The sequence below is a fragment of the Pogoniulus pusillus genome, chromosome 15 (assembly GCF_015220805.1).
Source record: "Pogoniulus pusillus isolate bPogPus1 chromosome 15, bPogPus1.pri, whole genome shotgun sequence".
Taxonomy (NCBI): domain Eukaryota; kingdom Metazoa; phylum Chordata; class Aves; order Piciformes; family Lybiidae; genus Pogoniulus; species Pogoniulus pusillus.
The window spans coordinates 11345231-11370617 of NC_087278.1; the positions used below are offsets into that span (position 1 = coordinate 11345231).

Here is a 25387-nt window from a genome sequence, read left to right on the forward strand (position 1 = left end):
GATTAACCTAACCAAAATTAGTATATATAAAGGAATTTTGTTGCTTTGGTTTTTTTCTCTCCTTTCCAGTGAACTATGACCCATTTTCCAATCTCATTCAGGAATATATCATAGAATCATAGAATTATGGAATCAACCAGGTTGGAAGAGACCTCCAAGATCATCCAGTCCAACCTAGCACCCAGCCCTGTCCAATCAACTAGACCATGGCACTAAGTGCCTCAGCCAGCCTTGTCTTGAACACCTCCAGGGACAGCGACTCCACCACCTCCCTGGGCAGCCCATTCCAATGCCAGTCGCTCTCTCGGGCAAGAACTTCCTCCTAACATCCAGCCTAGATCTCCCCCAGCACAACTTGAGACTGTGTCCCCTTGTTCTGTTGCTGGTTGTCTGGCAGAAGAGACCAACCCCCACCTGGCTACAGCCTCCCTTCAGGTAGTTGTAGACAGCAATGAGGTCACCCCTGAGCCTCCTCTTCTCTAAGCTAAACAACCCCAGCTCCCTCAGCCTCTCCTCATAGGATTTGTGCTCCAGGCCCCTCACCAGCTTTGTTGCCCTTCTCTGGACATGTTCCAGCACCTCAACATCTCTCTTGAATTGAGTGGCCCAGAACTGGACACAGCACTCAAGGTGTGACCTGACCAGTGTTGAGTACAGGGGAAGAATAACCTCCCTTGTCCTACTGGCTTCAGGACATAGTTTAGTGTTCCTGATAGCTGGGTCATGGTTGGACTCGATGACCTTCCAGGTCTTTTCCAACCTTCTTGATTAGGAGGAGGAAGTTCTTCACTGGCCACACTGTTCCTGATCCAGGCTAGGATGCCATTGGCTCTCTTGGCCACCTGGGCACACTGCTGGCTCATCTTCAGCCTACTATCTACCAGTACCCTCAGGTCCCTTTCTTCCTGGCTGCCCTCTAGCTCCCCAGCCTGTAGCACTGCTTGGGGTTGTTGTGGCCAAAGTGCAGAACCCTGCACTTGGCCTTATTAAATCTCATCCCATTGGCTTCTGCCCACCCATCCAGCCTGTCTAGGTCCCTCTACAGGGTTTTCTAATCCTCCAACAGATCAACAGCTGCTCCTAGCTTGGTGTCTCAATCTGTCACTGTCACCATGGAAATCATTTGATGTCACAAGTGTGAGATTGTAGGATCAGTTAATATGTCAGGCAGGTAGACCCAGACTAATTATAAAAGAGAAAAATTAAATTTGACACACACATTTATTGACAGTAAGTAATGATGGGAAAGGAAATTAGGTAACAGCTCATGATTGTTAAGTGGGACAGAAGAAGTGCATCAAATTTCTTATGAAAGCTGCTGTAGGTATTTAAATCACTTTTAGATTATACCGTGGAAGCATTTTAATATGTGCAGTGTCATATACCTTACAGCTTACTTCAGACCTCCAGTCTGGAGTCCTTGCACAGAATTCAGTGAATTCCCTGCACCAGTTCCATGTACTTGTTTTGGTTTGGTTTTTCCCCTCTGTTGTTACATGATACAGTTGCAGGCATATTTATTGTTTCCTTCTCATACACAGTAAGAGTATATCCAGAAATTATTGAAAGTATTAAAAGAAGCTGTATTGTTACATTGTTCAGCAGTGCTCAGGTAGCTTCTGCTACCTAGGCACCTGTGCATGCATATAGTTTTGTGATCCAGAGCTCTCTGAAATTACTGCATGTTAGGCGACGGCTTTTATTGCACACATGTTCATGTAGACATTCTATTTAATGACTCTTTGCATAGAACATTTGTTACTTGGTTTTGCTGTTCCTGAGAACAAAGAATACATATGCTGTATGTATTCAAACAGCAGAATTGGAAAGAAATAATCATCATAATAATTGTAAAGGGTTAACCCTCCTGGGAGAGTGATCTTGAACCTGAACGCAGGTGGTGTTGACCCCTCCTCCAGGGGTGGGGCTGAACACAACCAGGTGATGATGGTCAGCCCACTCCCTCTTCCATAAAAGCAGAGGGACTTCACCTTTGCTTTCTCTTCCCTGCCTTGCTGCTCAACAGAAATCATCATCCTGTTCCTGGTTCTCTGTTTCACCATATGGCCATCACCCACGAGGCGGACAAAACCTGTTGTCATCGAATCTGGTTGTATGTTGACTTATTTTGTATCTTGTTTGCCCTTCCCTATATCTTTGTAACTTCCCTACCTCATCTACCTTTTATTCATTGTTAAACTTTTCTTCTCTCAACTTCCAAATCGCAGTGAGATTATTTATTTGGGTCTGTATACCTTTCCTCTCTCTCCATCTAATTCCTTTTCTTTAGAGAAAGAAGGGGGAAGGGCATTCTATAAATTGTTATTGGTTCTATCAACTATATTTGAGTCTCTGGGAAGTTTAAATTAGACCCAAGGCAATAATAAATGATAATAACTATCTAGCTTTCTTTGCCCCTTCACAAAATTATTTATTTTGCATGCCATAAAGCAGAGGGAATAAAAGTTTATCTGGAGGTAGAATTTCCTTCTTAGCTGTCGTTTAAAGAGACTCTGAGGTGGTTTCTTAGATCTAAAGATCAATTCACAGTACTTTGTTATTTGATACATCTGTGATGATTTGGTACAAATTACTGGTTTTGTCTACTTTGCAGCAGCTTGAAATTAAAAGGGAAAAAATGAAAAGGATTGATTTGCTCTCTACAATAAGAGGCAGACATCCAATATGAAAATTGGCAACACCTTTATCTTCTGAAAGGAGATCTTATGGATTTACATTAATAACTAATTCATTCCCCACTGGCTTTTCTTTCAGACAATATGCTAGTCCAAATACTAAGAAGGAGCTTGAAGTCCTTCCATCCTAGTTGACAGTGGCTAGAGAATTGAGTCCAAATTCTGGCATTTTATCCACCAACTAGAATATTTCATTCAGTTTTGCAGCCAAATGGAGGCAAACCAAGCTCAGGCATTCAGTTCTCAGAGTAGTTTGTTGATTATGACTTTAAAAAACGCTTTCATGGTAGCAAAGAGTTCTTTGTGGCCCAGCTCAGCCACAGTTTTGGATGTTCTCCAGCACAATGCATGAAAGTCTAGGTATGTCTTTCTCGGGTACTCCTATCCTAAGCTAGCTGTGTCACACGTTTGCTGATGAATGCAACAAGAGGGACAGAGGATCTTTTTGAACCTGCTGAGCAACCCTTCTGGTACTGTAAAAAATAACTCTCAAAAGACAGAACTGTGTCTTCAACTTGGTTTCTTCCCCTTTTGTTGTTCTCAGGGGTCAAAAAAATCCTTTGTTTTACACAGGCTTTTTCTTAAGTAACAAACCTTTCCTCACTGCTGTTCGCTCAAAACAAAAAGTCCTTTTTCTCCCTGAATCCTCTAGCAGACTGCTAATACTTAGTGAGAGCTCAACAAAGTGCCTAACAACTTAAGCTAAAGGAGAATTCCTGTCTGAACCATTCAGAGCAGGGAGGGGCACTACCTTTCTGGTCTGGAAGCTGTCCTTGTTCCAGGACATTTGCATAACATAACAATCATTTTGGTTGGGGGAGAAGAGTATGGAAGGAGATAACTTTCAAGGTAGGTTGATTTATCCTAATGCTCTCGCCAGTGAGTCACTGCTGTTTTGATCACTCTGGTTTTTGAACTGCAGACTCCATACTTCAAGAAGCAGAAGGAGATTTTTCTTTTTTCTGTTGCAGCGATTTAGAAAATAATTTTCGTGTTTCATCTACACAAAGATGATTTAATTAAATACTTTAATCCTGACCACAAATAATTTATGTAGTGGTTCAGTGAGAGAAACCTAGCATTGTCTTGTCATAGAGCATTTACTTAATCCTGTCGTACCTGCTTGATAATTCCTCTCTCAGATCTGTCCTTGCGTGAGCTACGAAATTAGCTTAGAGGACTTGGAGAAAAAGAGGAGGGGGAAATTCCCTCAAATTAGTTAATAATTTATGACTGCTGTTGAGTCAGCCCTCATTCAGTCTTTCTGAGGGGTGAACCTTCTCATCTGTCATGAAATGAAGTAACATTAGTTCTTTAGAGTTTCTAAGAGCTGATTAGAGTCTGATAATGATATATAGAAGATCTTTTCTCCACCTTCTAAAGGGATAATGATCTCCTTTTAATGCCTTTGTGTCTTAAGTTGCATCTTACATAAATCTTCCTTTCCTTCAGTGCATACATACCCACACATTGCTCTTCTTGCAGCATTGATCTTAAAAGCTTAAATGGGAAATTGTTTATTTTCCTTTCATGGAAAGGCAGGAGCTGAGTTCCTCTTCGTGTAGCGATAACAAATGGAAGGCTGTCCCAGAATTTGATCTATGCCTCGGAGTTTGCTTCCTTATGCAATTAATGGGCCGAGCCTAAGTGACAGAATAAAAGCTTTATATTCAGTCAGAAGGTCACATCTTATTCTAGAAGGAAAGAAACTAGCATTTCACACGTTGTAGGGAGGTGTTGTGTTACTCCTGTAGGTTTGTTTGGCGTTTAGACGTACCACGGCAAATGAGCCCTCTGTTCCTTACGCTAATTTGCAGAGCCCTGTTGACAATCCACATGTTGCAGCATTGAGCACAGGGAGAAAAATCATGCAAATGAGAAATAACCTTGTGAAAAAGAAATTAATTTCTGAAAACCCTGAGGGAACAAGTGTGGGTCCAAGCTAAAAGTAGCACTGATGAAGTGGGACGTTAAGAAACGCCTCAGGGGATGCTTAAGTCACTATAGAAGAGGGAGGCTGGAACTGGAGACTCATCTAAGAGTTAATTAGGGTGCATTTGGGAAAAACACCTGTGCGCAGAAGACCTCGCAAGAGTTATTCAGAGCCACCTACATTATCTTTAACTTAGCAAGAGTAAATCTGCGGTGGGTCTGTCTGTCTGAGGCACCACAGATAGATTTTGAGCGATTACCGTATTTGTGCCGCTGCAGGAAAGAATCCTAGTTTAATTGTAATTTGAAAAGGTCAGAGGTGGAAGCTAAATTGAAATATAGAAGACAGACTTGCACAGATGTACCAGGTTGTAGAATCTGTTTTCAGTGCTTAAAAAAAAAAAAAAAAAAAAAAAAAAAAAAAAAAAAAAAAAGATTTACCTTTTCTAGAGATTAGAACAGATTAACTGTAAATGTCTCACTTACTGGATGCTTTTGGAGGGATAAACTGATGTCCTGGTGACTTTGCTTGGAGTGATTTAAGAAATCATTGCCATCATCTCTTCATTGCTTTGCCATGAGCTGCATTAGCAGATTTTATGGGGAGCCATTGTCCCTCTCACTCTCCATACAGCCATTATAGAGGGTCAATGGAAAGGGCTGCAGCTGATCCAGATGGCTGTACGCTGAGATAAACTAGGTAGGTAATAGTAACTCCTGCTCTGGGGTGATAATATCTCAAATTAGTGTGCTTGCTTCTACCACACTTATGCGACTGAGCTATGAATTAATTCTCACAGTGTTAAATCCAGTGGAAACCAATATCTTCCCAATACACAGCTGAAATTGTCATCTACATCACCCTTTTTTTTTTTTTTTTACTTAATGCCTTTCTGATCTCCAAATGCATATTAATTTGTTGCTGTTTTTCAGCACTTGCAAGATAATCTATTTTTAACTTGCTATAGTATTAAATGTTTCAATTGTAATTTATATTTATTGTGGTGCTTAATAGATCTGCAGCACGACTAACAAAAAGGTGACATCAGATTCCACTACGTGGAGCTAATAAAAGGTCTGTCTTGTGATCATCTCATAGGTGAGAGGTTTTCAATTCTTTTATCTCCAAGAAAGAGTGAAGCCCTTTCTTTTGTAATTCATTTTTTTTCCTCCACACCGCAGAGGCTTATTGTGCAGATAAGTTGTGTCTCAGCTAATGGCTGTGGTTATGAGGGAATGAGTTAGCCAAGTTCATTTTACAGCTTTCAGTTTTTATATTGTTTCCCATTTTGTCCCTACACAGGTGAATACAGAAATAAGTAAAAGGAAATTCACTCGCGTTTGGCTTGCGGTTCTTAGCCTTTGATTACAGAACTCATTGAGATGCAAGATAGATTCAGAATGCATAACAGCATTTTACTGCTTCATAAAATAAATGTTGCTTACACTTCATGCTTTAGTAGATATTAAGGGGACTGACTGATACCCTAACTTCCTGCCCTTTGCATGCCTTCCTGCAGGGGTTGCACAGCTGTCTTACTACAGTTTGATGTCCTCAGCATTCCAAAAAATGCCCCTCTCTCATTTGATTGTGGATATGTGGTTTATCTTATCTTGATGTTCTCAGGATTTGAGCATCATTCTTCTCTAATATTGAAGCTTTCACCCTAAACTTTGCTGTAGAAATCACTAAAATGAAGGCAGTTTGATTTGGTTCAGATGAGCAAAGGAGCACTGTTGTTGAATTTTACATCTCAATGGAGTTTGAAATTAACAAAAGCTTTTCCAAACTGCTTTTAACTTGGACGATTCAAGTTCTGCTGCTGTGCTTGCCTAGAGATGCTGTCTTTTTGGTCAAGTCAGAAAACTGACAGCTATTTTCAGCCTAAATCCATTTTGCATCTTGACTCTCCTGCACCTAAGCTGTCACAGGGTCTAAATAAGTTGACTTCATTACAGGGGGAGAGCAGGAAGGAGAGTGTGCAGGGTGCTAGTGCTACTTCTTACATACTAATGTAGGGCAAGGAGCACATAGCCAGAAAAAGGAGGGCCTGCTTGCACACTCTTCCTTGGCCTGTAAGGGTTGGACCAATTTCTACTACAAAAGAAAGTGTCTGTAACATGTGGCTGAAGGCCACCACCTACATGGTGAGGAATCCAAAGTTAGAAAGGTTATACCTGGGCTCCTCAATTCAAGAGAGATGTTGAGATACTGGAATATGTCCAGAGAATGGCGATAAAGCTGGTGGGAGGCCTGGAATACAGCCCTGTGAGGAGAGGCTGAGGGAGCTGGGGTTGTTTGGCCTGGAGAAAAGGAGGCTCAGGGGTGACCTCATTGCTGTCTACAACTACCTGAAGGGAGGTTGTAGCCAGGTGAGGGTTGGTCTCTTCTCCCAGAAAAACAGCAATAGAACAAGGGGACCCAGCCTCAAGTTGTGCCAGGGGAGGTGTAGGCTGGATGTTAGGAGGAAGTTGTTGCCAGAGAGAGTGATTGGCATTGGAATGGGCTGCCCAGGGAGGTGGTGGAGTCACCGTCCCTGGAGGTGAAGGAAAAGCCTGGATGAGGCACTTAGTGCCATGGTCTAGTTGACTGGCTAGGGCTGGGTGCTAGGTTGGACTGGCTGATCTTGGAGCTCTCTTCCAACCTGGTTGATTCTATGATTCTAAAGGGAGAGAGCATAAACAGGAATGCCATTCATAACCTGCTCACTCACTGAAGAGGATACTTCTCTAACAAGGAAAGTTCTTCATTTTCTTCCAGAAATTGTTTGCTTTTTGCATTTTCCTCCTCTAATTCTCTCCAAAGTGAGCAAAGCTGTCACAGAGGGATATTCTGCTGCCTACGCCGATTTTGGCGGAGGGGAGAAATTAATTCTGTAAAAATATATATTTTTTTAAATTCAATATTCTGAACTCTCACCACCCCCAACCACTGTATGTTAATATTAAAAAGATTCTACATGGTCATGAAAACAGTAACTTATTAATAACTAGCAAACATTCAAACTATAAACAGAGAGAGGAATTTTCCCTGCGGCTTAATGCCGCTTGGGGTCTATGTACTATTTGCCCAGCAGAGTGGGCTGGAAGCTCTTTTCTGCTCTGTTGCAGAGGCAATAAATTATTACAGAGGCATTAAAGCATTCCCTTGCAACTCTTATTAATTATCCATCACCCTCCAGGGCTATGTCACAGCCTATTACCGGTGTCCAAACTTCAGGGGAGCCTTTGCCCGTGGACTTTGAGACTGGAATCCTCCCAGCTTGAGGGGAAAGGGCAGTCTCTACCTGGTTTCTGGGGAAATGACTGTCTCTGACCTTGTGCTGCTGGCTGCTTCGGGATGCTCTGTCCAGGGTTTCTTAGCCAGGATCTCAGGTGCAGGAGTAGGATGTTGTGCTGTCTCAGCATGATGTAACGCTGGTTAGCAGGCTGATCGCGTGCAGACAAGCCAGGGTCTGCTTCCTGCTAACTCAGCAGCAATGGTGCTTACCAGGCAATGAGGCAGTGGGCACACAAGGTGTGCATGGCTGCTTGGGAGACTATGGGCTCCACATATACATAGGCTGAAGCGAGCTCTGCAAGTGAGTACGCAGGCAGGGGAGTCGGAGCGATCGGGAGAGTCTGAGCTATGCAGGGGAGTCCGAGCACGTTGTTTACCTGTGCACCCCTATTTATTGAATGTGGGCTGAGATTAATGGCCCCTTGGCCACTAGAATGACCAATCAGGTTGGCAGTCCACACCTTATCATAATAGGCAAATGCCACAGGCCTGCGTTGTCCAAATACGGTGATCACATGGGCCTAGCACTAGGCAGGCATGAGCTGGGCGTGTGGAGCTTACACAACATGTTCACAAACAGGGGTCCTGGCAGGCCAGACTTCATGGCACCAGGCCTGTTGTGCCCCTTTTATCCATTTAATGTGTTTACCTCTGGTTTGGGCAGAAAAACATGTCCAGGCAAGGCATAAATAAGCCTATTTTTGGGCCTCCAGGCCCTCCACGACAAAAGCTTGCAGCGTTTTTTCTCACCAGTGCTGTTTCAATATTCACTTAGACCCTATCAGGTGGATGTGGGAACAGGCAGACTATGTTGGAGTGCTTTTTGAACCTCTTATAGATGTGTGTTTCCTTCTTTCTGGTAGTTGGCTTCTCAATACACCTATTTCTGTGGCTGAAAGGACCTCTGAGCTCTTCTTTGCCTCTCAATTGCTACAACCACTCATAACTGTTGAGAGTCAGTAAACAAATTTCCAAGGTTTCTCTGATGGAGCTCATTGCTGAGGCTAAAAATAACAGACTGATTCATGTCTGTATGTTCTCTCTGCTTTGTAAGCACAATGCCAAATATTTCCTTGAAACTGGATGTTTAATAGTTCATAGACTTCTCATCTGGTCTTCTCTCTTTCTGTATCAGAACACAGCAATCAACACAAAAATTGAATCCTAGGCTAACAGAGCTTATCTCAAAGTACCAGTGTGAGAAGTTTGAGTGATGCCTTTTCACAGATGCAGCCTGCAGACTGAGTGAAAAGCCCTTCAGCTTCCAGGGAGAGCACCAGAGAGACTTTCCTAAGTGTTAGAACTGGTATTCTTTTGCAGTCTTCTTGCATTTTACCCATGTAATGTCAACGTTATCCAGAGAGTAAACTCCCAGTAATGAAGTCAGTCTCTCCCCATCTGTCTCACTAAATGCCACTTGGAACAAGCGCCTTTTCATTTGACAATAAAATCAATGAATGAAATATTAGAGGCTTGAATGATATGATGTGCAGAATACATTATGGGAGTTGTTGTGTTTCAGTGGACAGCAAATCTTGCCCTTTCTTCCTGTTATCATCAACATATCTACTTAATGAAACTGGCACCTTCTGCTAGTCTTTCACCTCTTTGCTTTTAGGCGTTAAGTCTTTTGTAACACGTCAAAGTTTCTCTGGCTCAGGGCTCTGTAATAAAATCCTGAGCTCACATTTTTCATCTTTCTTTCTCATTTAAAGACAGACCTTCACTAACTAAATAATTAAACAACAGAGAGGGTGAAGGAAGCTTAAGCTTGGTTTCATGACACTTGTTTTTATCCCTTTACTCAGCTGAGACAGCCTGTTTCCTCTTTGCTGCCTCTGAGGTTCTTGGGAATGACAGGAATTACTGAGTATTAAACCAGCAAATAAGGAAAAAAAGGGAAATGCCACTGTTGAGGTGGACTTAGCTAAACATCCTAATACCTTGGGAACTATCCACAAAGATTGATGTGTAAAAGAATGAGGAATGGGGTTTCTTCAGTTTCTTTTTCCAAGCCTTACTGGATTCTTCTTCAAGAACGTTAATGACCTCATTGTCATGATAAAGTGTGTCATACATGTAGCCAACAGCTGTAAACTAAGAAAGTAAACAGTAGCTAATGCTTACTAGCAATCCGTGAGACATACCATGCTATCCAACCTTCAAAGTACTGTGCGAGTGGTGGACAGTCTGAACTCTGTAGTATCAGGCAACGTTTTTACACTCTGGTAAAACTGAATTCAATGCTATGTATGATTTTAAGTTGAGTTTACAGGTAGAAGCATTTTTCAGCAAGAGAGCTGTCCCCAAGGTATAGGCTAAAAGAGAGAAAGCAACATAGAGGAAGAACAGTTGTGTTAAAATTTAAGAGCAATTCTCTGCATGTTTATCAGGTATTTGCAGTGCTCCATCTCTTGCTGACAAAGTAACTTGCAACTTTGTATCAGGCAAAAAATGTCCATTCTATTCTCCAGGTTGTTCTTTCCTTCTTACATGCACATCCACTGTCTAGCTTGACTGCAGAACTGTGCCTTGCTCGGGCTGAAGCTCAACAAAGAGGTGACCCATCTGTGTTGCACAGCCAGTCAACATTAGAATGAGGAACAGATCCCAGGACTCTCTAAGCTCATCACTAAAGCATGAGGCTTCTGGTACAGCTGCTGTTTTGTTGTACCAGGCAGAAGCATCTCTTACTCTGTAGGCTCAAGATGCAAACCAGCAGGTTGTTGTTTGGTATCGGAGCTCTATCGTATTTCCAGATAAAGGACTATTTGTGCTTAGTCATTAGATGCAAACAATTTTTTTGCTGGGCCATCCTTTCCACCTGATACTCCTGAGGCATAAATGAGTTTTAGCTGTAATGTTTGTGGGCTCTAACCTGTCTTGAGGCCCATAATTAAAAGCATAAAGCAAGTCATTTACATAAACTAATTGTCAGTATAGTAAGTGCCGTTAATAGCATTCACAAGAGGTGCTGAGATGGTAGCAGCACCTCACTGCAGTGTATGTCTGCTGGGGAGATGACTCTTCAGTTTTCATCCTGAGAACTTTGCAAAGGCTGGTCAGCCCATATAGCCAAAGGCAAGTGCAGAGCTGTTGTACTTTTTAACAGAACTGAATCCAACAAAGGGGAAAAATAGTGTTGTCGTAGTTGGATTTTCAACATCTCATACAAAAGCTTGGCAGCCTTTTTCACATTAAGTGGGCGACTATAGCTTTTCTGCTAAATATAGTGCTGTTCCATTTTGTTTTGTTGGGGAGGTTCCAGGTTGTTCTTTTGTTGGTCTGGTTTGGGGATTTTTTGTTGTTGTTGTTGGTTTGTTCTTTGTTTTTTAACTTGTTACCAGGAAACCAATCCTATTAATTTTGTTCATCTTGTTGTTTTTTTTTCTGACATTACTTCTACATTCTGGGACATCTCTGATGCTCAAAGTACTTATGATACATTCCTACTGATTTCTTGCTTACAACAATCCTGATATGCCCACCAATTTAGAAGATGTATTCCTTTCAGACAAAAAGGAAGGGAGTTTAGTATCTTGCTGTTTATGTATAATAACTGTCCAAAAGTATATGAAATAGGCAGCTGTGCACTTCCCATGAACAGTGTCCAGAACATTAGAAATCTTTTAATCTGTCTCTAGTTCTTTGCTAATAAACAAGAGTTTGCTCTTCAGTTCTGGGCCCCTCAGTTTAGGAGGGACATTGAGATGCTTGAGTGTGTCCAGAGAAGGGTGATGAGGCTGGTGAGAGGCCTTGAGCACAGCCCTACGAGGAGAGGCTGAGGGAGCTGGGATTGTTTAGCCTGCAGAAGAGAAGGCTCAGGGGAGACCTTATTGCTGTCTACAACTACCTGAGGGGAGGTTGTAGCCAGGAGGAGGTTGCTCTCCACTCTCAGGTGGCCAGCGCCAGAATGAGAGGACACAGCCTCAAGGTACGCCAGGGGAAATTTAGGCTGGAGGTGAGGAGAAAGTTCTTCACTGAGAGAGTCATTGGACACTGGAATGGGCTGCCCGGGGAGGTGGTGGAGTCGCCGTCCCTGGAGCTGTTCAAGGCAGGATTGGACGTGGCACTTGGTGCCATGGTCTAGCCTTGAGCTCTGTGGTGGAGGGTTGGACTTGATGATCTATGAGGTCTCTTCCAACCTTGGTGATACTGTGATACTGTGACAACCTCAAACACCCATGATGAAGTGCAGTGAAGCAAAGGCATTATCCTTATTATAGAGAAGTGAGGAATGAGCAGTCAGCTGCTAACCTCTGTTACCTCTGGGTGTGAATCTGTGTTAAGTTTGTTCAATTAACAGAGGCAGCTTAAGGTTTGCATCAGTACAGATGATATGAGCGTCTGCCTGAACCTCAAGGGGAAAGTGAAGAGACATGCCCAGAATCCCAGGAGATGTACCCGAAGGAAATCTGTGTCAGAGCAAAACAGCATCCAGGGATGTAGTGAGAAAAACGCAGCCATCAGTGGACCTAGTCTTTGGAGCAGCTGTTGGATTACTATCAGAGGGGAGTTTCTAAAATACTACCAGCAGTGACAGTTTAGACACTACAGTGGCTACTGAAAAGGGCAGCCTATTCATGCAAGAACAGTGCTCTGGGGCTCACAAGTCCTAGTACCTCTTCATAGATTGCCACTCAACCTCCTAGGTGACCTTGGAAATGTCACTGCATCACCTTATGCCTCAGTTTCCCTTGTTGTAAGGAGGCCTCTCCTCCTTAAAAGGCTGTTAATGAAAGGCATTGTCTAAGAGATTGTTGATCACACATTGCAGTCTGCAGCTCTGCTCCGCGTTTGGGGTTTGTGCCAATAAAAATGTGCATCTTGGGACCTTATCCCCTTTGTAAAGTTGATACAGTTATGACAGGCTAGTACCATTACAACAGGCAGAGCCATGATGCATAGACAGTTGCTTTCATAATCTTTCATGCTTTTCCAAAATAGTTTTTGTTGCATTACCTGTGGCAGCACAAAAGAAAGCATCTTTTGTTCACTGATCACACATTCCTGCATAGCACAAATTCAAGGCATGGTTTTATTAGCTTGTACGTGCCTGAAACTCTGGGCACAGTCCTTTGGAAATATTTCTCTCCAACCAGTGCTTGAGTATTAGAAGTAGTGGATTTGAGTTTACTTTGTTCACAAGGACATTTTGATGCTGGTTTTGTAAGCGTGGGAGGTTATATTGAAGAAATTAAAAATTAAAAAGAAGAACATGATGAGTAAAAAGCAGTATAGAAGAACACAATCTTTAAGCTGACATTGGTGCAGTGTTCAGTCAGAGTCATGAGTACATCTCGCTGACCTCCTGGTTAGGAAAGAATGCCTATCACCTGTGAAGGGTTCATGTCAAGTCTCCCGCTGCTGTGAGTTAGATGTCAGCTCTACTGCTGGAACATAGAATCATAGGATGGTTTAGGTTGGAAGGGATGATCTTAGAGATCATCTACTTCAACCTCCCTGCCATGGTCAGGGATGCCTCTCAGCTAGTCTCATCTGCTCATACCTCCATACATGATGGCTCCAGCACCTCCCTGGGCAGCCTGTTCCAATGCCTGGGGAGATGAAGTCACCACCATATATGTTCACATATGTGTACATACAGGACAGGGAACTGCTTGAAAGAGTCTGGTGCAGAGCTACAAAGATGATTAAGGGAGTGGAACATCTCCCTTAGTAGGAAAGGCTGAGGGACCTGGGGCTCTTTAGCTTAGAGGAGACTGAGGGGGTGTCCTCACTAATGTTTATAAATATGTGAAGGGCACATGTCAGGAGGACACAGCCAGGATCTTCTCAGTGACATCCAATTATAGGATAAGGGGCAATGGGTGCCACCAGGAGCATGGGAGGTTCCACATAAATGTAAGGAAAAACTTTTTCACTGTAAGGGTAACAGAGCATTGGAACAGGCTGCCCAGAAGGTTGTGTGCATATTTTACACTGAATTCATGATAATATTTCTAAGATCTTTAATAGAAGAAAGTACTGAGAGCCTTTTGTGCTTGAAATATGCTCTGAGAGGTGACTTGAGCCACCTGTTGCATGCAAAGACAGGGTCTTTTTTAGAGATGAGAGAGGAAATGGCAGTAGAAGAGTGAGTTTGGGGGCAGGAGAAAGCATGAATTGAAATAGCACAAGAGTTGCACAGGGCATCAACAGTGAAGTTGAAAAGCTTGAACATGACAGTGATCTGAAGAGATGGATGAGAGATGCAGCAGGAGAAGTAAAAGATTTTAGAAGCCACATGCTTTGTATGAACCAGCACAAAATCAGGGACAGGAAGGCTATAGATAAAGGGTCAGTCACTCAGGCAAGCCTTAAAGCCTTAACATGAAGTGCAACACTTCCAGCTGCTATCAGTCACCACAAAGTACACTGATTTCATTGAAGTCATGAAGATTTACACCAGCTAAGAATGTGGCCTTACACTTTTTAGAAAGGAAGTGTGTCTTATGCATGGTTTTAAAAGATAAAGGAAAAGAAATCTGGAGAAGGAGAGAGGAGAGAAAGGACATTAGTGAAAGATTTTAATCTGAGTCTTGCAGAAGATAACCCAATGTCACCTAATCCTGACTGTATTCATCAGACTTTATACTGGACAATTTAGAAGCGTTCCAGCCTTCAGAATGCCTTTGCCCCTCTTCCCTGGGTCCCATTTTGGCCAAGGTTGAATCTTAATTTTTTTGTTGAGCCCTTCTCCTGCCTTTTCCACTTACACTAGAGACGTGTGTGCTCGGGCCATACTTGGCTGTGGCTCCAGCATTCAAGCCTGTGTTAAATTCCTAGTGATGTAAACCACAGCTGCTGAAGCAATTAGAAGTAGTAACACAAAGTTTTGTTCTGTTCTTTAATAACCTCCATACTGTAGAAATTGCTTCCTTTTTACATTTTTGAAGCACGAAAAATGTTTTCCACTCGATTTTCACTTTTGAGATAGGTATCAAGTGAAACTAAACCTCACCAGTGTAACAACCAGGAGAGATGTGCTGAAATATCTCTCTCCTGTGATACCAGCTCACCCTTTGACCATGGGCAATCAAAAGATGTCAACCCACCACTCCCACCCCTCTAACGTGCCTTTTCATTTTCCTTATCCAGAAACAGCCTGATGTCCTGAGTACCACAGAAAGTGCAACTCACACAAAGTATTTACTGTGGACCTATTGCCCTTACCATGGTTGCAATGAGATCAAGTGAAGGCCACTGGAGCCTCTAATACAGGAAGAAAAAAAAAAAAAAAGGCTTCCAGTAAAGAAGCTACTGTAAATAGATGTAATAACTATAATTTCATACTACTATTATTGTTTGTAATAGCAAAATATCTCAAGGCAAGAGCTGAGCTTCAGTAATTCTTTAAAACTAGGGAAAAAATGGAGGCAGAATGGGAAAATACTGTTCACAGGCACTAAAACTGTACTGAGCACCAAATTAAACTACGAGATAGCAGACTCAACATAAATAAAAGCTGTTTCTTCTTCAAATGTTTCATGTGCTACAAGTCACTGGAAGCTGGAGGACCACTATTAAGAAGTGCCACCATACAGCTGCACTGTTGTACTCCATATTGCACAGCTGCTGGATGCAGCTCCAGCTTGGCCACATGCAGCTACTGTTAGACTTTCAGTAGAAACTAGCACACAGTTATTATCTTGGAGGTAATAAATGCTTCCTGTCTCTTACATAAGCGACAGCAAAAGTGGGAGAGGGGTGAAAAGTTACTGTTATCCATACATGCAAGCAGCTATTAGGTGACTTGTCCAGTGTCATCTGAAAAATCAGTATCAGACCTAGGAACTGAGGTAAGATCTGGAGTCCTCTTCAATGCCTAAGTTAGAAGATCAAATTTTACCCACTGCTGGCTGCTGAAAATTTATGAAGTGAAAACAGAATTGTCAGGTTCAGAAGTATCTATTTCTTCATGGAAACCTCTTCCAGTGACAGCTAAGCCTTTGTGCAAGGAAAGGCTTTTCTCACCATGCAAAAGCTGTCAGGGAGCTGTAGCTGTGCAACTGCCCTCTGGAAGGGTCTCATCCAACAGCCAGGCAATATGCAGTCCTGTTCCCAGCAATGCAGCTGTAACTCTGCCTGCTCAGTAATTTTTCACTGTGGTCATGCCAGAATCATTGCCTTGTTTTCTGTTTCCTGCCTGTTGGTGGTGATGTCTGAGTAATTAAGACAGACAGCTTCATTTTCATAGGCTAACTTGTGTGCGGAGTAACACCATGAGAGGAGTGCACTCAGTCATAACTACAGGGTTGGAGCAGAAAATAGTGACAGAGCTTTTGCTGTTAGTGATGGCATTTTGTTATAGTAACTCTTATGAAGAAGAAACAATGCTTAATGATTCCAACGCATTATGACAGTCACTGTGTTCTCATCTGCTGGAAGAGTAACTTGCCTAACACTCTCATGCTTTCCTTTTACACAAGGCCATGGTGAGAAGGAACTCTAGCCTTTCTCCTCAGAAAATCTGAATTCAGAATGCAGTATGATTGGAGGTGAAATGAAGCTGGTCAAAGTTTCCACAGACCTTCATGCACTTGCAGGGAAGGCATGGAGAAGGAACCGCTTGAGGGTGATGAATGGTCAGAGAACTGTGGGCAAGGGATGCATTTGTTGTGCCTGCTCAACACTATGCACTGCTTTGTCCAGTGCCTCATTTCTGTGACTTCATAAAGCATTTCACATAGTAAATAACTACATGGACTAATTAATAGTGCTCATATACACTGGGCAGATATTCTCAGAATGATTCATTAATACAAAGAAAAATAACTGATGAAAGCTTTGAGTGTAACATCTTCTATTGTTGAGAATTAGGAGGGCAGAACTCATTGTTTTATTTTGTTTGAACTTTCAGACATGTAGAATTATGTGGCATGAATGGTATATATAATCTATATTATGTGTCTCATAATTTAAAGTGAAGGGGCTTGTACATTTAGATTTGATTATTTTGATGTCTTCAAATTAAAGTATTTAGGGAGCGCTTTCTAGAGAATAGATCTGAAGTTCCTTTTTCTGTACCCATTCAGAATGAAAGCATTTTTTTTTGAACTATTAATACTTGCTCTGCAGCTGAAGTTCTGGCTTCCTCACTTCTGCCCTATGTCAAAATCATTGAGACAATGTAAATGGAAATAAAAATATATTGTTGTTTGGCAGAGACAGAAAACACTATTCCAGCCTGGAGAAAACAGAAATATAGATGATACAAAACATATCTTCATAACTTTCTCCAAGGTGGCTTAGGAGATGAGCCATCACATCTGCCTAGCAGGTTTTTGGAAACCAACTACAGTTACAACTTCCTGACAAGTAGCTAAGTGCTCTACCCTAGGACAATACACGAAAATATGTGCACTCTTAGAGCAGCACAAAAGCAAGCCATGATGTGTTAGCTGACACGTTTTGCTTTGTGGCAAGCTAAACCAACACCTACAGGCAGTTATTCCAGCTCAGTTGGTACACAGTAAGTCACATTATCTGATCAACATATGTAAGACCTCGAGCTTACATGATCTGAATTTCTGCCTTTATCCATGTTGTGTATCAAACTCGAAGGAATACTGATGAGAGCAGGACTTGTTCTCATGCCTTCAGAAATAGAGAAAAGGAGAAGGAAGTGATGCAGCTACAGTAAATATGTGTGAACATAATTTCCTGAGAAATAATAACTGAGAAGTGTTTCAGGGCTTACATTGTCAGAACTGAGATTTTGGATTTGTAAGTGGGAAAAGAAAACCATTAACAAGCAGCAAGATTTGGTCATTTTGTATTATTCATCCATTTGAGGGCTGAACTCTGGGACTTGTAAGCAAATGCTTAGATCTGAAATAATAAAAGCAGATTGATGCTCCATGGTAAGGATGTTCAGTGCCTGCTTCTTGCAAATGGAATTCTGGCATTTCTTTTGGTGTTAGCAGTACTGTCCAGAGAAGGGTCTACGGACTGCTGAGTTGTGAATTGTGCTGTTAGAGTATGGACAGGGTCACTCTCCTCCTCCCAGCTGTACCAATCCATTCCTGCCCAGCCAAACCTGCTTTTTTTAAATCATTTTGGTTTTTTTCTTGTTTTCCTCATCCTTTACTGGCCATGATAGTTTCTTACTTTGACTTCTTCTACTTAAGGCTGTGGCTGTAAAGAATTCACAGTCTTCCAGCATGGAATCAACAAGTGTTGGTTTAAATTGTGCCTGTTGGTTTCAATTGTATCTTTCAGCTGTTTTGTTTTCCTTTTTTTTTTTTTTTTTTTGGCTAAGACTTGTTTCAGCCAGTTGAGATCCCTTTCATATTTCCTTACAATATATAGCTTGTGTTGCCCATTTGCTGCCTAGTGTCTTGTGTCTCATGGGCTCAGAGATTAGCTAGTTTATTTGTATGAACAAATCATCAGTTCCTTAGGATGCATCTGCCTCTATAATTTGTCATTTCCTTCAGTCCCTTGTGCATTGCACACAGTTTTCAGCAGCGCCAGTGGAGTGAGAAATGTGTTGTGATTTTTATATGATCCTCTCTGCTCTCTCTTTCCATTTTCTTAAAAATGAGTTATGGAGTATAATGTAACAAATTAAATATATATAAATGGAAAAGGAAAGACATCTTTAGAAAATGAGGTCTGGTGAGGACTGGCATGTCATGATTAGGATGGAGTAGGATGATCCTGAACAACAGCGTAGAGTGGGCTTGGTAATCTCTATTTTGAGGCTATTTTGAGATTGATTTCTGTTTGCTTCTTCAATGCTTTCATAATGTGCTCATTTATTTGCTCTATGCATTGGTCACTCACTGCTGCTCACACTCTTTATAACAGCATACGAGGCACACATGAGGGTTACTGACATTCCCCTGATACAGCAGGAGAGTATCACATTCACCTGACCTATCCAAATGTCTTCCTAGATAATTAGAAAATTGAATTAATCACTCCTAGATTTGTATCTTGCATCTTAGCCTAGAATTGTCTTGGGCCACACTGAAATTTTAGTAATACTGCCGTGGCTCTACACAAGCAACATATAATGACCATTTAATGCCTTCAGTGCCTTGCTGTGACCATGTCCCCAGTTTTATGAGCATAGCTGGGATATGAAAATGTGTCTTCAGAGCATGATGCTTAATTGCTTTCTCAAAAGGCTGCAGAATAATTTCCAATCGCGGTCTCAGTGCCCTCACTGAGTGGGTCCCTCTATCAAAACACCATTCTCTTTTCTTCCTTTGACTAGGTCCAAATGCAGCTTTCCTCTTCCCTTCATTCTCTGTCACCAGAGCATCATTTCAATCACTTCTCTTGTTTACATTTTATGCAACACATTTCTGGATGGATAATCAAGTCCTTATCTATACAAAAATTCACTTTTCAGTTGGGTTTTAAGCAGTGCAAACCTTCTAGAAACATTTGATTTAAACCATGTTTTACTCTAGCTGAAGCCAGCTGCTAATCAGTGTAAGCTAAACCAAAATAAACCCATCTAAAGCTGAAATCATCATTTCTGTGCTGCTTACCACACAGGCTTACCTAAATGACTTCTAACTTGCTGTCTTAAATGAAAACAGTGCAACTTTCCTATGTAGGTAAACTCTTAGGATCCAATATTTCCCTGAGCAAAAGGAGTTTCCTTTATGACTAAGAAAAATATCCCTGAAACAATGAGGAGGATTGGAGGATGAGGGGTGGAGAAGCACATGGACATAGAATAATTTGTCATACAGAGCCTTGTTCTTCAGTTATATGATCTCTATCAGACTACGGACAGATCTTCATATTAGATGATCATTTTACCAACATTACTTCTCCCTAGGAGGATTCTCCATCATTGTATTCCAAAATCAAGCAGCATTCAGATCTGTCTGGGTGATATATTTTTGTCAGCATGACAAAGGTTCCCACAGTGTTTAATTACTCAGACTAGCCAGGGGAGAAGGAAAGAAATGAGCCGTGCTGAGTTTGCTGTGCCAGGCTTACTGTCTATTACATAAGCAGGCATCTTCCAAGTGCATGAAAGAGAGGCAGCACCTGGATTTCTGTCTTCTCTTCCCTCTGTCTATCTTCAGAGTTCATGTTTGTTTGCCATTGTTTTGCTGTCTTTTGTTTCATGATCTTTTTACAATTTGCTTGTTTCCAGGACAGCAGGTTCTTGGCTTGGTGGAGAACCAGAGTGATTGGTACTTGGGCAATCTTTGGAAGAATCACCGTCCCTGGCCAGCACTTGGGAGGGGCTACAACACAGGTAGGCCCTGAGGGTTTTCTTTGAATTAATGTTTGCATTGAGCATGTAAACAGTCTCCTGGTGTACAGTATGAGTTGTGGTAACTTGTACATCCTCCTCCTAACCTACTGTAAACTCTATCATTTAAAGCAGTAAAAATGATGCAGTGTGATGCATTTTGGACTTTCTGGTCCTGTGCTCCTCTGAGGAGAATATGTTCCTCCTCTAAATGGTCTTAAGAGAGATTGTATGGTATCTTTTGGGGAAGGACAACGCGTTTCAGCAGTCTGACACATCCTCATCACATCTCCTGCAAGATTTCTGGGCGTGATGAAGCATATGTAGGCCCAGCAAGAGAGAAAAAGTAGGAATCCAGGCTCTCTTTCTGCAGAGAGGTAAATGGTATCACAAAATGTCAGCCCAATAAAGACAGAAATCCTACAGGACAGCAACAGGGTCGTAATTGTTCTAATAAAATGCAAACTACTGGCCATCAATTTCTGCTGCCATGAGAAAGGAATAAAGGCAGTAGACCAGAAGGTTTATTAGGTTATGAGAGACAGGTCTTCCTACTGATTTGTGTTTGGTATGGGAGAAAACATGCCAGGCGCGTGAAGAACACACACGTCTATCTCACTCTTTCTGATGCTAGGCTTTACATGCTGATGTACTGAGTTAGGTTCCCTCTCTATTTGTAATAAAAGGGCAGAACAGATGGTAAAGCCTCCATTTAGAAGAGATGAACCCATTTAAATATCCCTGCACTATCAGGAAATTATTCACCATAATAGTGGTTTTACTTCACAGAACTATATCAGATTGAATTAAATGGACTAACTAGAAAAAAGATGGCACTAGTTGTGGTTGGGTCATCTCTGTTTCAGTATTCCTTTGTATATCTGGGGGCACCAGAGCAGATTTTCTGAATTTGTTTTTTAACTTCTGCAAAACATCTCTGTTGGGGGCAAATCTGCAAAAGAATAACTTAGCAGAACATAGATATGGATCCAGGATTTTGACAGAAGAGGTCCGTTTCTGGGTTCTCCACTTGCCAGAGCTGAAGTACATATGTAAGAGCTTGGGCTGCCCACCCCTACCAGCCTAACTTCCCAAAAGGATGAAATAGAGCTAAGTTTCATGGATTTGCCCTGAAAGCTTATGCTGTACATAACTTGTCAATGTCAGCTCTTTTTGGTGTTATACCACAAAGTACTATCTTCTGTTCTATTGAGAGATCAACATCTCTCATCAGTGGGATGAGAATTAACAAAGCCAAGTGCAGAGTTCTGCACTTTGGCCACAACAACCCCAAGCAGCTGGGGATAGAGTGGCTGGAGAGCAGCCAGGAAGAAAGAAACCTGGAGGTGCTGGTAGATAGTAGCTGAACATGAGCCAGCAGTGTGGCCAAGACAGCCAGTGGCATCCTGGCCTGAGTCAGGAACAGTGTGGCCAGTGGGACAAGGAAGTTATTCTTCCTATGTACTCAGCACTGGTCAGGCCACACCTTGAGTGCTGTGTCCAGTTCTGGGCTCCTCAATTCAAGAGAGATGTTGAGATACTGGCAGGTTTCCAGAGAACAGCGACAAAGCTGGTGAGAGGCCTGGAGCACAGCCCTGTGATGAGAGACTGATGGAGCTGGAGTTGTTTAGCCTGGAGAAGAGGAGGCTCAAGGGTGACCTCATTGCTCTCTATAACTATCTGAAGAAAGGCTGTAGCCAGGTGGGGGTTGGTCTCTTCTGCCAGGCAACCAGCAATAGAACAAGGGACACAGTCTCAAGTTGTGCCAGGGGAGATCTAGGCTGGATGTTAGGAGGAAGTTCTTCACAGAGAGTTGATTGGCATTGGAATGGGCTGCCCAGGGAGGTGGTGGAGTCACCATCCCCGGTGGTGTTCAAGAAGAGACTGGATGAGGCACTTAGTGCCATGGTGTAGTTGACTGGATGGGGCTGGGTGCTAGGCTGGACTGGATGATCTTGGAGGTCTGTTCCAAGCTGGTTGATTCTGTGACTCTATGATCTTTTACAGTTACATTCTTTCTGAGACATTTTTGCCCTTTTTTTCCCCCTTTCTGCCATTTTAGTGCTGGCAGAGAGAAATGTGTCACAACCACATAACATTGAAACACCCCAGAAACCTATAATGGGTGGTATCTAAAATTAAGTTTTGTCAATAAAAGTGCTGCAGAGCTTTAATTTATATTGTCTTAGCTTATTGTTCCAAATGCTTTATAGAGATATCAAATGTCAGTTTGTTGCAAAATTCTTCCAGTGAAAGCAAAACTAACTGAATTTCTGCTGCCCTGCACACACATTGTGTTTGTGTGCTGGTTTGAGGCTAAGTGGAGTATTTTAATGTGAGCAGTTAGGGCTGTAAAAAGAAAAATGATAGTGATGTTTGTATTACAGATTGGCTCTGCTGAGAAATGTGTAACAGTAGTAACAGTAGCAAAGGCTCTGACTTCTTGGGTCTGTGTACCTGGCTGCATCTTGCCTTAACTCCTCTGCATGAAACCTGTGTAACCCAATTTAACCATTTCCTTGTAACTCCTTGTTGGCTTCTGACATCTCACCTCAGGTCTCTGCAAATGAACCATGTGAGCTATACAGAGCTTTATCTGGTTCTTTCTGAGATAAGGGGTGGGGTGGACAGGAGGGGAGTTGGTCAGGAGCCCTCCTGGGCAGCCTAGCTCTTGGGTAGGGATTCTGACTTGCTGTGTTGCTTCTAACTTGTATATAATTGTAAATATCTGTAAATATTGTGTGCATGTGCTGAGCTGTGAATACATAGCTTCATTTTACTCCCAGACAGCTGAATTAGTTTGGTGAATCTCCAGGCAGGAGAAGAGGGAACTCTCAAAGCACCACAATGTGTTAAGTCTTGATAGCTGTTAATATATACCCACCAGGCCATGCAGAATCCTGCCCATGAGTTCAGTCTGCTCACAACTCCTTTCTTCAGATAACTCACCTGTACTTGGAACAATTCATGTATTTCTAGAAAGAAAACCCAGAAGGTAGACACTGAATGGAGGACTGACAAGTGATCATGAGAAGTGGAAGGTTCTGTTGGTTTGTTGTTTTTTTTTCAAGTATATGGAACAAGAGGTCACTGAGAGAAACAGTGAAACCTCTGAGAAGTAGCAAATTATATTGACAGGATCAGCATCATTTACTATCATTTTCTTAATTGTATTCATTGTTTGCCTCAGTAATCTAGCAGAGATTGGAGGTATATATCTCTGAAGGAACATGAAACACTAAGTGAAACCAGAGCTTGTTTGATATGTTCAGTAAATTGAAATAAATTGACAGTGAGCACAACACTGTGACCAAGGAAGATTCAGAAAACTAAAAGGGGGAGATGGGCAGGAAAGAGAGGCAATAACTAAGCACAATGCTCGTGAAAGACAGTGGGCTAAGACAGGGAAGACTCTGACATGTAAGTGTTTAGAGTTGTGCTTAGGAACAGTAAAAGAACGCCAAAACACTGCAACTTTAATGAACTGAATTAGCTGGATCAGGCTTACTCTTGGGAGGGTGCTTACCACAGCCCTAGGATACAATTCTAAGAAAAGTGATTTTTATGTGAGCCTGTTCAACCAGACACAGCTCTGGCAGATGTGATGCAAAAGCTCCCCTCACAGTCAAAATTCTTCCACTGCTTCCTCCCAATTTCTGGAGCAAATAATTTGTCTTTCATCCTTACCTTTCTATCTCTGAGCCTGTCTGGACCATATATAGGCTGGGGGAGTCCCAGAAGGCAGATAGATTAAAGCTGAAGGTGTGTTTGTTCCTTCTCCACTAGCTCTTTAAACCCAGTAAGCATGCGCATTTTCCTGGTCCTGTGTGCCCAAGCCAAATCTCCTGACAGCCAACACAGATTTTCAAGGAAATACTTTATCTGGTTGTGTTTTCATCCCTCTTCCTCATTTGCACAGGCAGATAATCCAAGTCATGCTTTAGTCCAGGATAATACAATCTTAGGAAAACCAGACCAAACTCAAAAGTCACTTCAGCAGCAATTTAGTGTTTAAAATGTTCTTCTTTGTTTGAGATAACGCTCCCTTCCTCAAGCCATTTGAAACACATTTCCTTCTGTACCACAAAGGTACCTTTCTTTTTTTTCACCTGTACCTCGTTGGTCAAAACTCAGTGAGCTGCTTAATCAAATAATTTCTGGTGTTATCACCCATTCTATTTTGTTTGTCTGTGTTGAGATTAACTCTTTCAGACTCATCATATATTAGGAAAGCAAACTCTTCCTTATAGATAATCCATGTGACCTTTTGCCAACTGTGGCATGCTTTCTGAAGTACTGCTTGAGCTGCAGTATGGCTTCCCTCTTGACAGAAGTTAAATTGGCAGCTGCAGAGTTGCACTGTGTGGTTTGATGTTCATTTCTGGAATAGCAGTCATCTTAGTCCTCAGTAAAATACCTCCTCAAAGAAATTCTAAATGTGAAAACTTTTTTGCACTTTGGCTGCTTTATACTTTCCATTGCCATGGAGAATAACTTCTTTAAAGCAATTTCTGGTGGCTGTTACTGTGATTTCAGGCCACTGCTTTAGCTGATGTGAATCATTCCTGGTTTCTTGGACTTTAGTGCAGCGAAGCCAACCCCCATCATCTGAAAATGAACTCCATGCCTTTCAAATGGAGCTTTGGGATGGATCTGTGCCTGTGATTTGGGTGCTGGGGTGTGTTTTTAAAAGCTTTGGCCCAGAGGATTTCAGTCTTCTAGACTACAGAGGCAAGATCTGTGGGTTTGAGGCTCGTCTGAAATACGCTGTCTCAGTACAACTACAAGATACTGTAAGGAAGTGTCTTGACAGCTTGAGCTGAGGATTCATACTCCCCCGCTGAGAAATGTCACATTAGCAAATTTGTGGATTGGGAACAGAAGGGAATGGCTAGCACCTAACAATTGGGAGGCTACTAGTGCACTGTGCATTATTACTCCCATGTCTAGAACGAGTGTGTTCTCTTTGTTGTTTCCTTGAAAAGAAGGACCTCTGGAAGATGAATTGTAAGTGGGAAGCATATGTTATGTCATTTCTGCATACTATTTAACAGTTGTGACAAGCGTAGGACAGACTGTTTACATGAAATCAGACTGGATCACATGTTGTACTCCTTCCTGATACTGTAGATCTTCAGTGCAGAGAGTAAATAGTTTGCATGTGGTCCTGCACCAAAACAACCGCTCTCACCTGAGCTCCTCAGGCTTGTGCTCACAACATTATGATAATGGATCTGGTGTTAGGAAGTG

At 42.1% G+C, this 25387-nt stretch overlaps 1 protein-coding gene across 4 annotated transcripts in view; it reads left to right on the forward strand.

Moving 5' to 3' along the window:
* The window catches only part of LARGE1 (LARGE xylosyl- and glucuronyltransferase 1), a 331282-nt gene that overhangs the window by 238376 nt on the left and 67519 nt on the right, over positions 1 to 25387 (forward strand). For all 4 annotated transcript variants that reach the window (XM_064155366.1, XM_064155364.1, XM_064155367.1 and 1 more), the window contains one exon: positions 20036 to 20140. In XM_064155366.1, coding sequence (XP_064011436.1) covers positions 20036 to 20140 — 105 coding nt within the window. The remainder of the gene's footprint in view (positions 1 to 20035; positions 20141 to 25387) is intronic.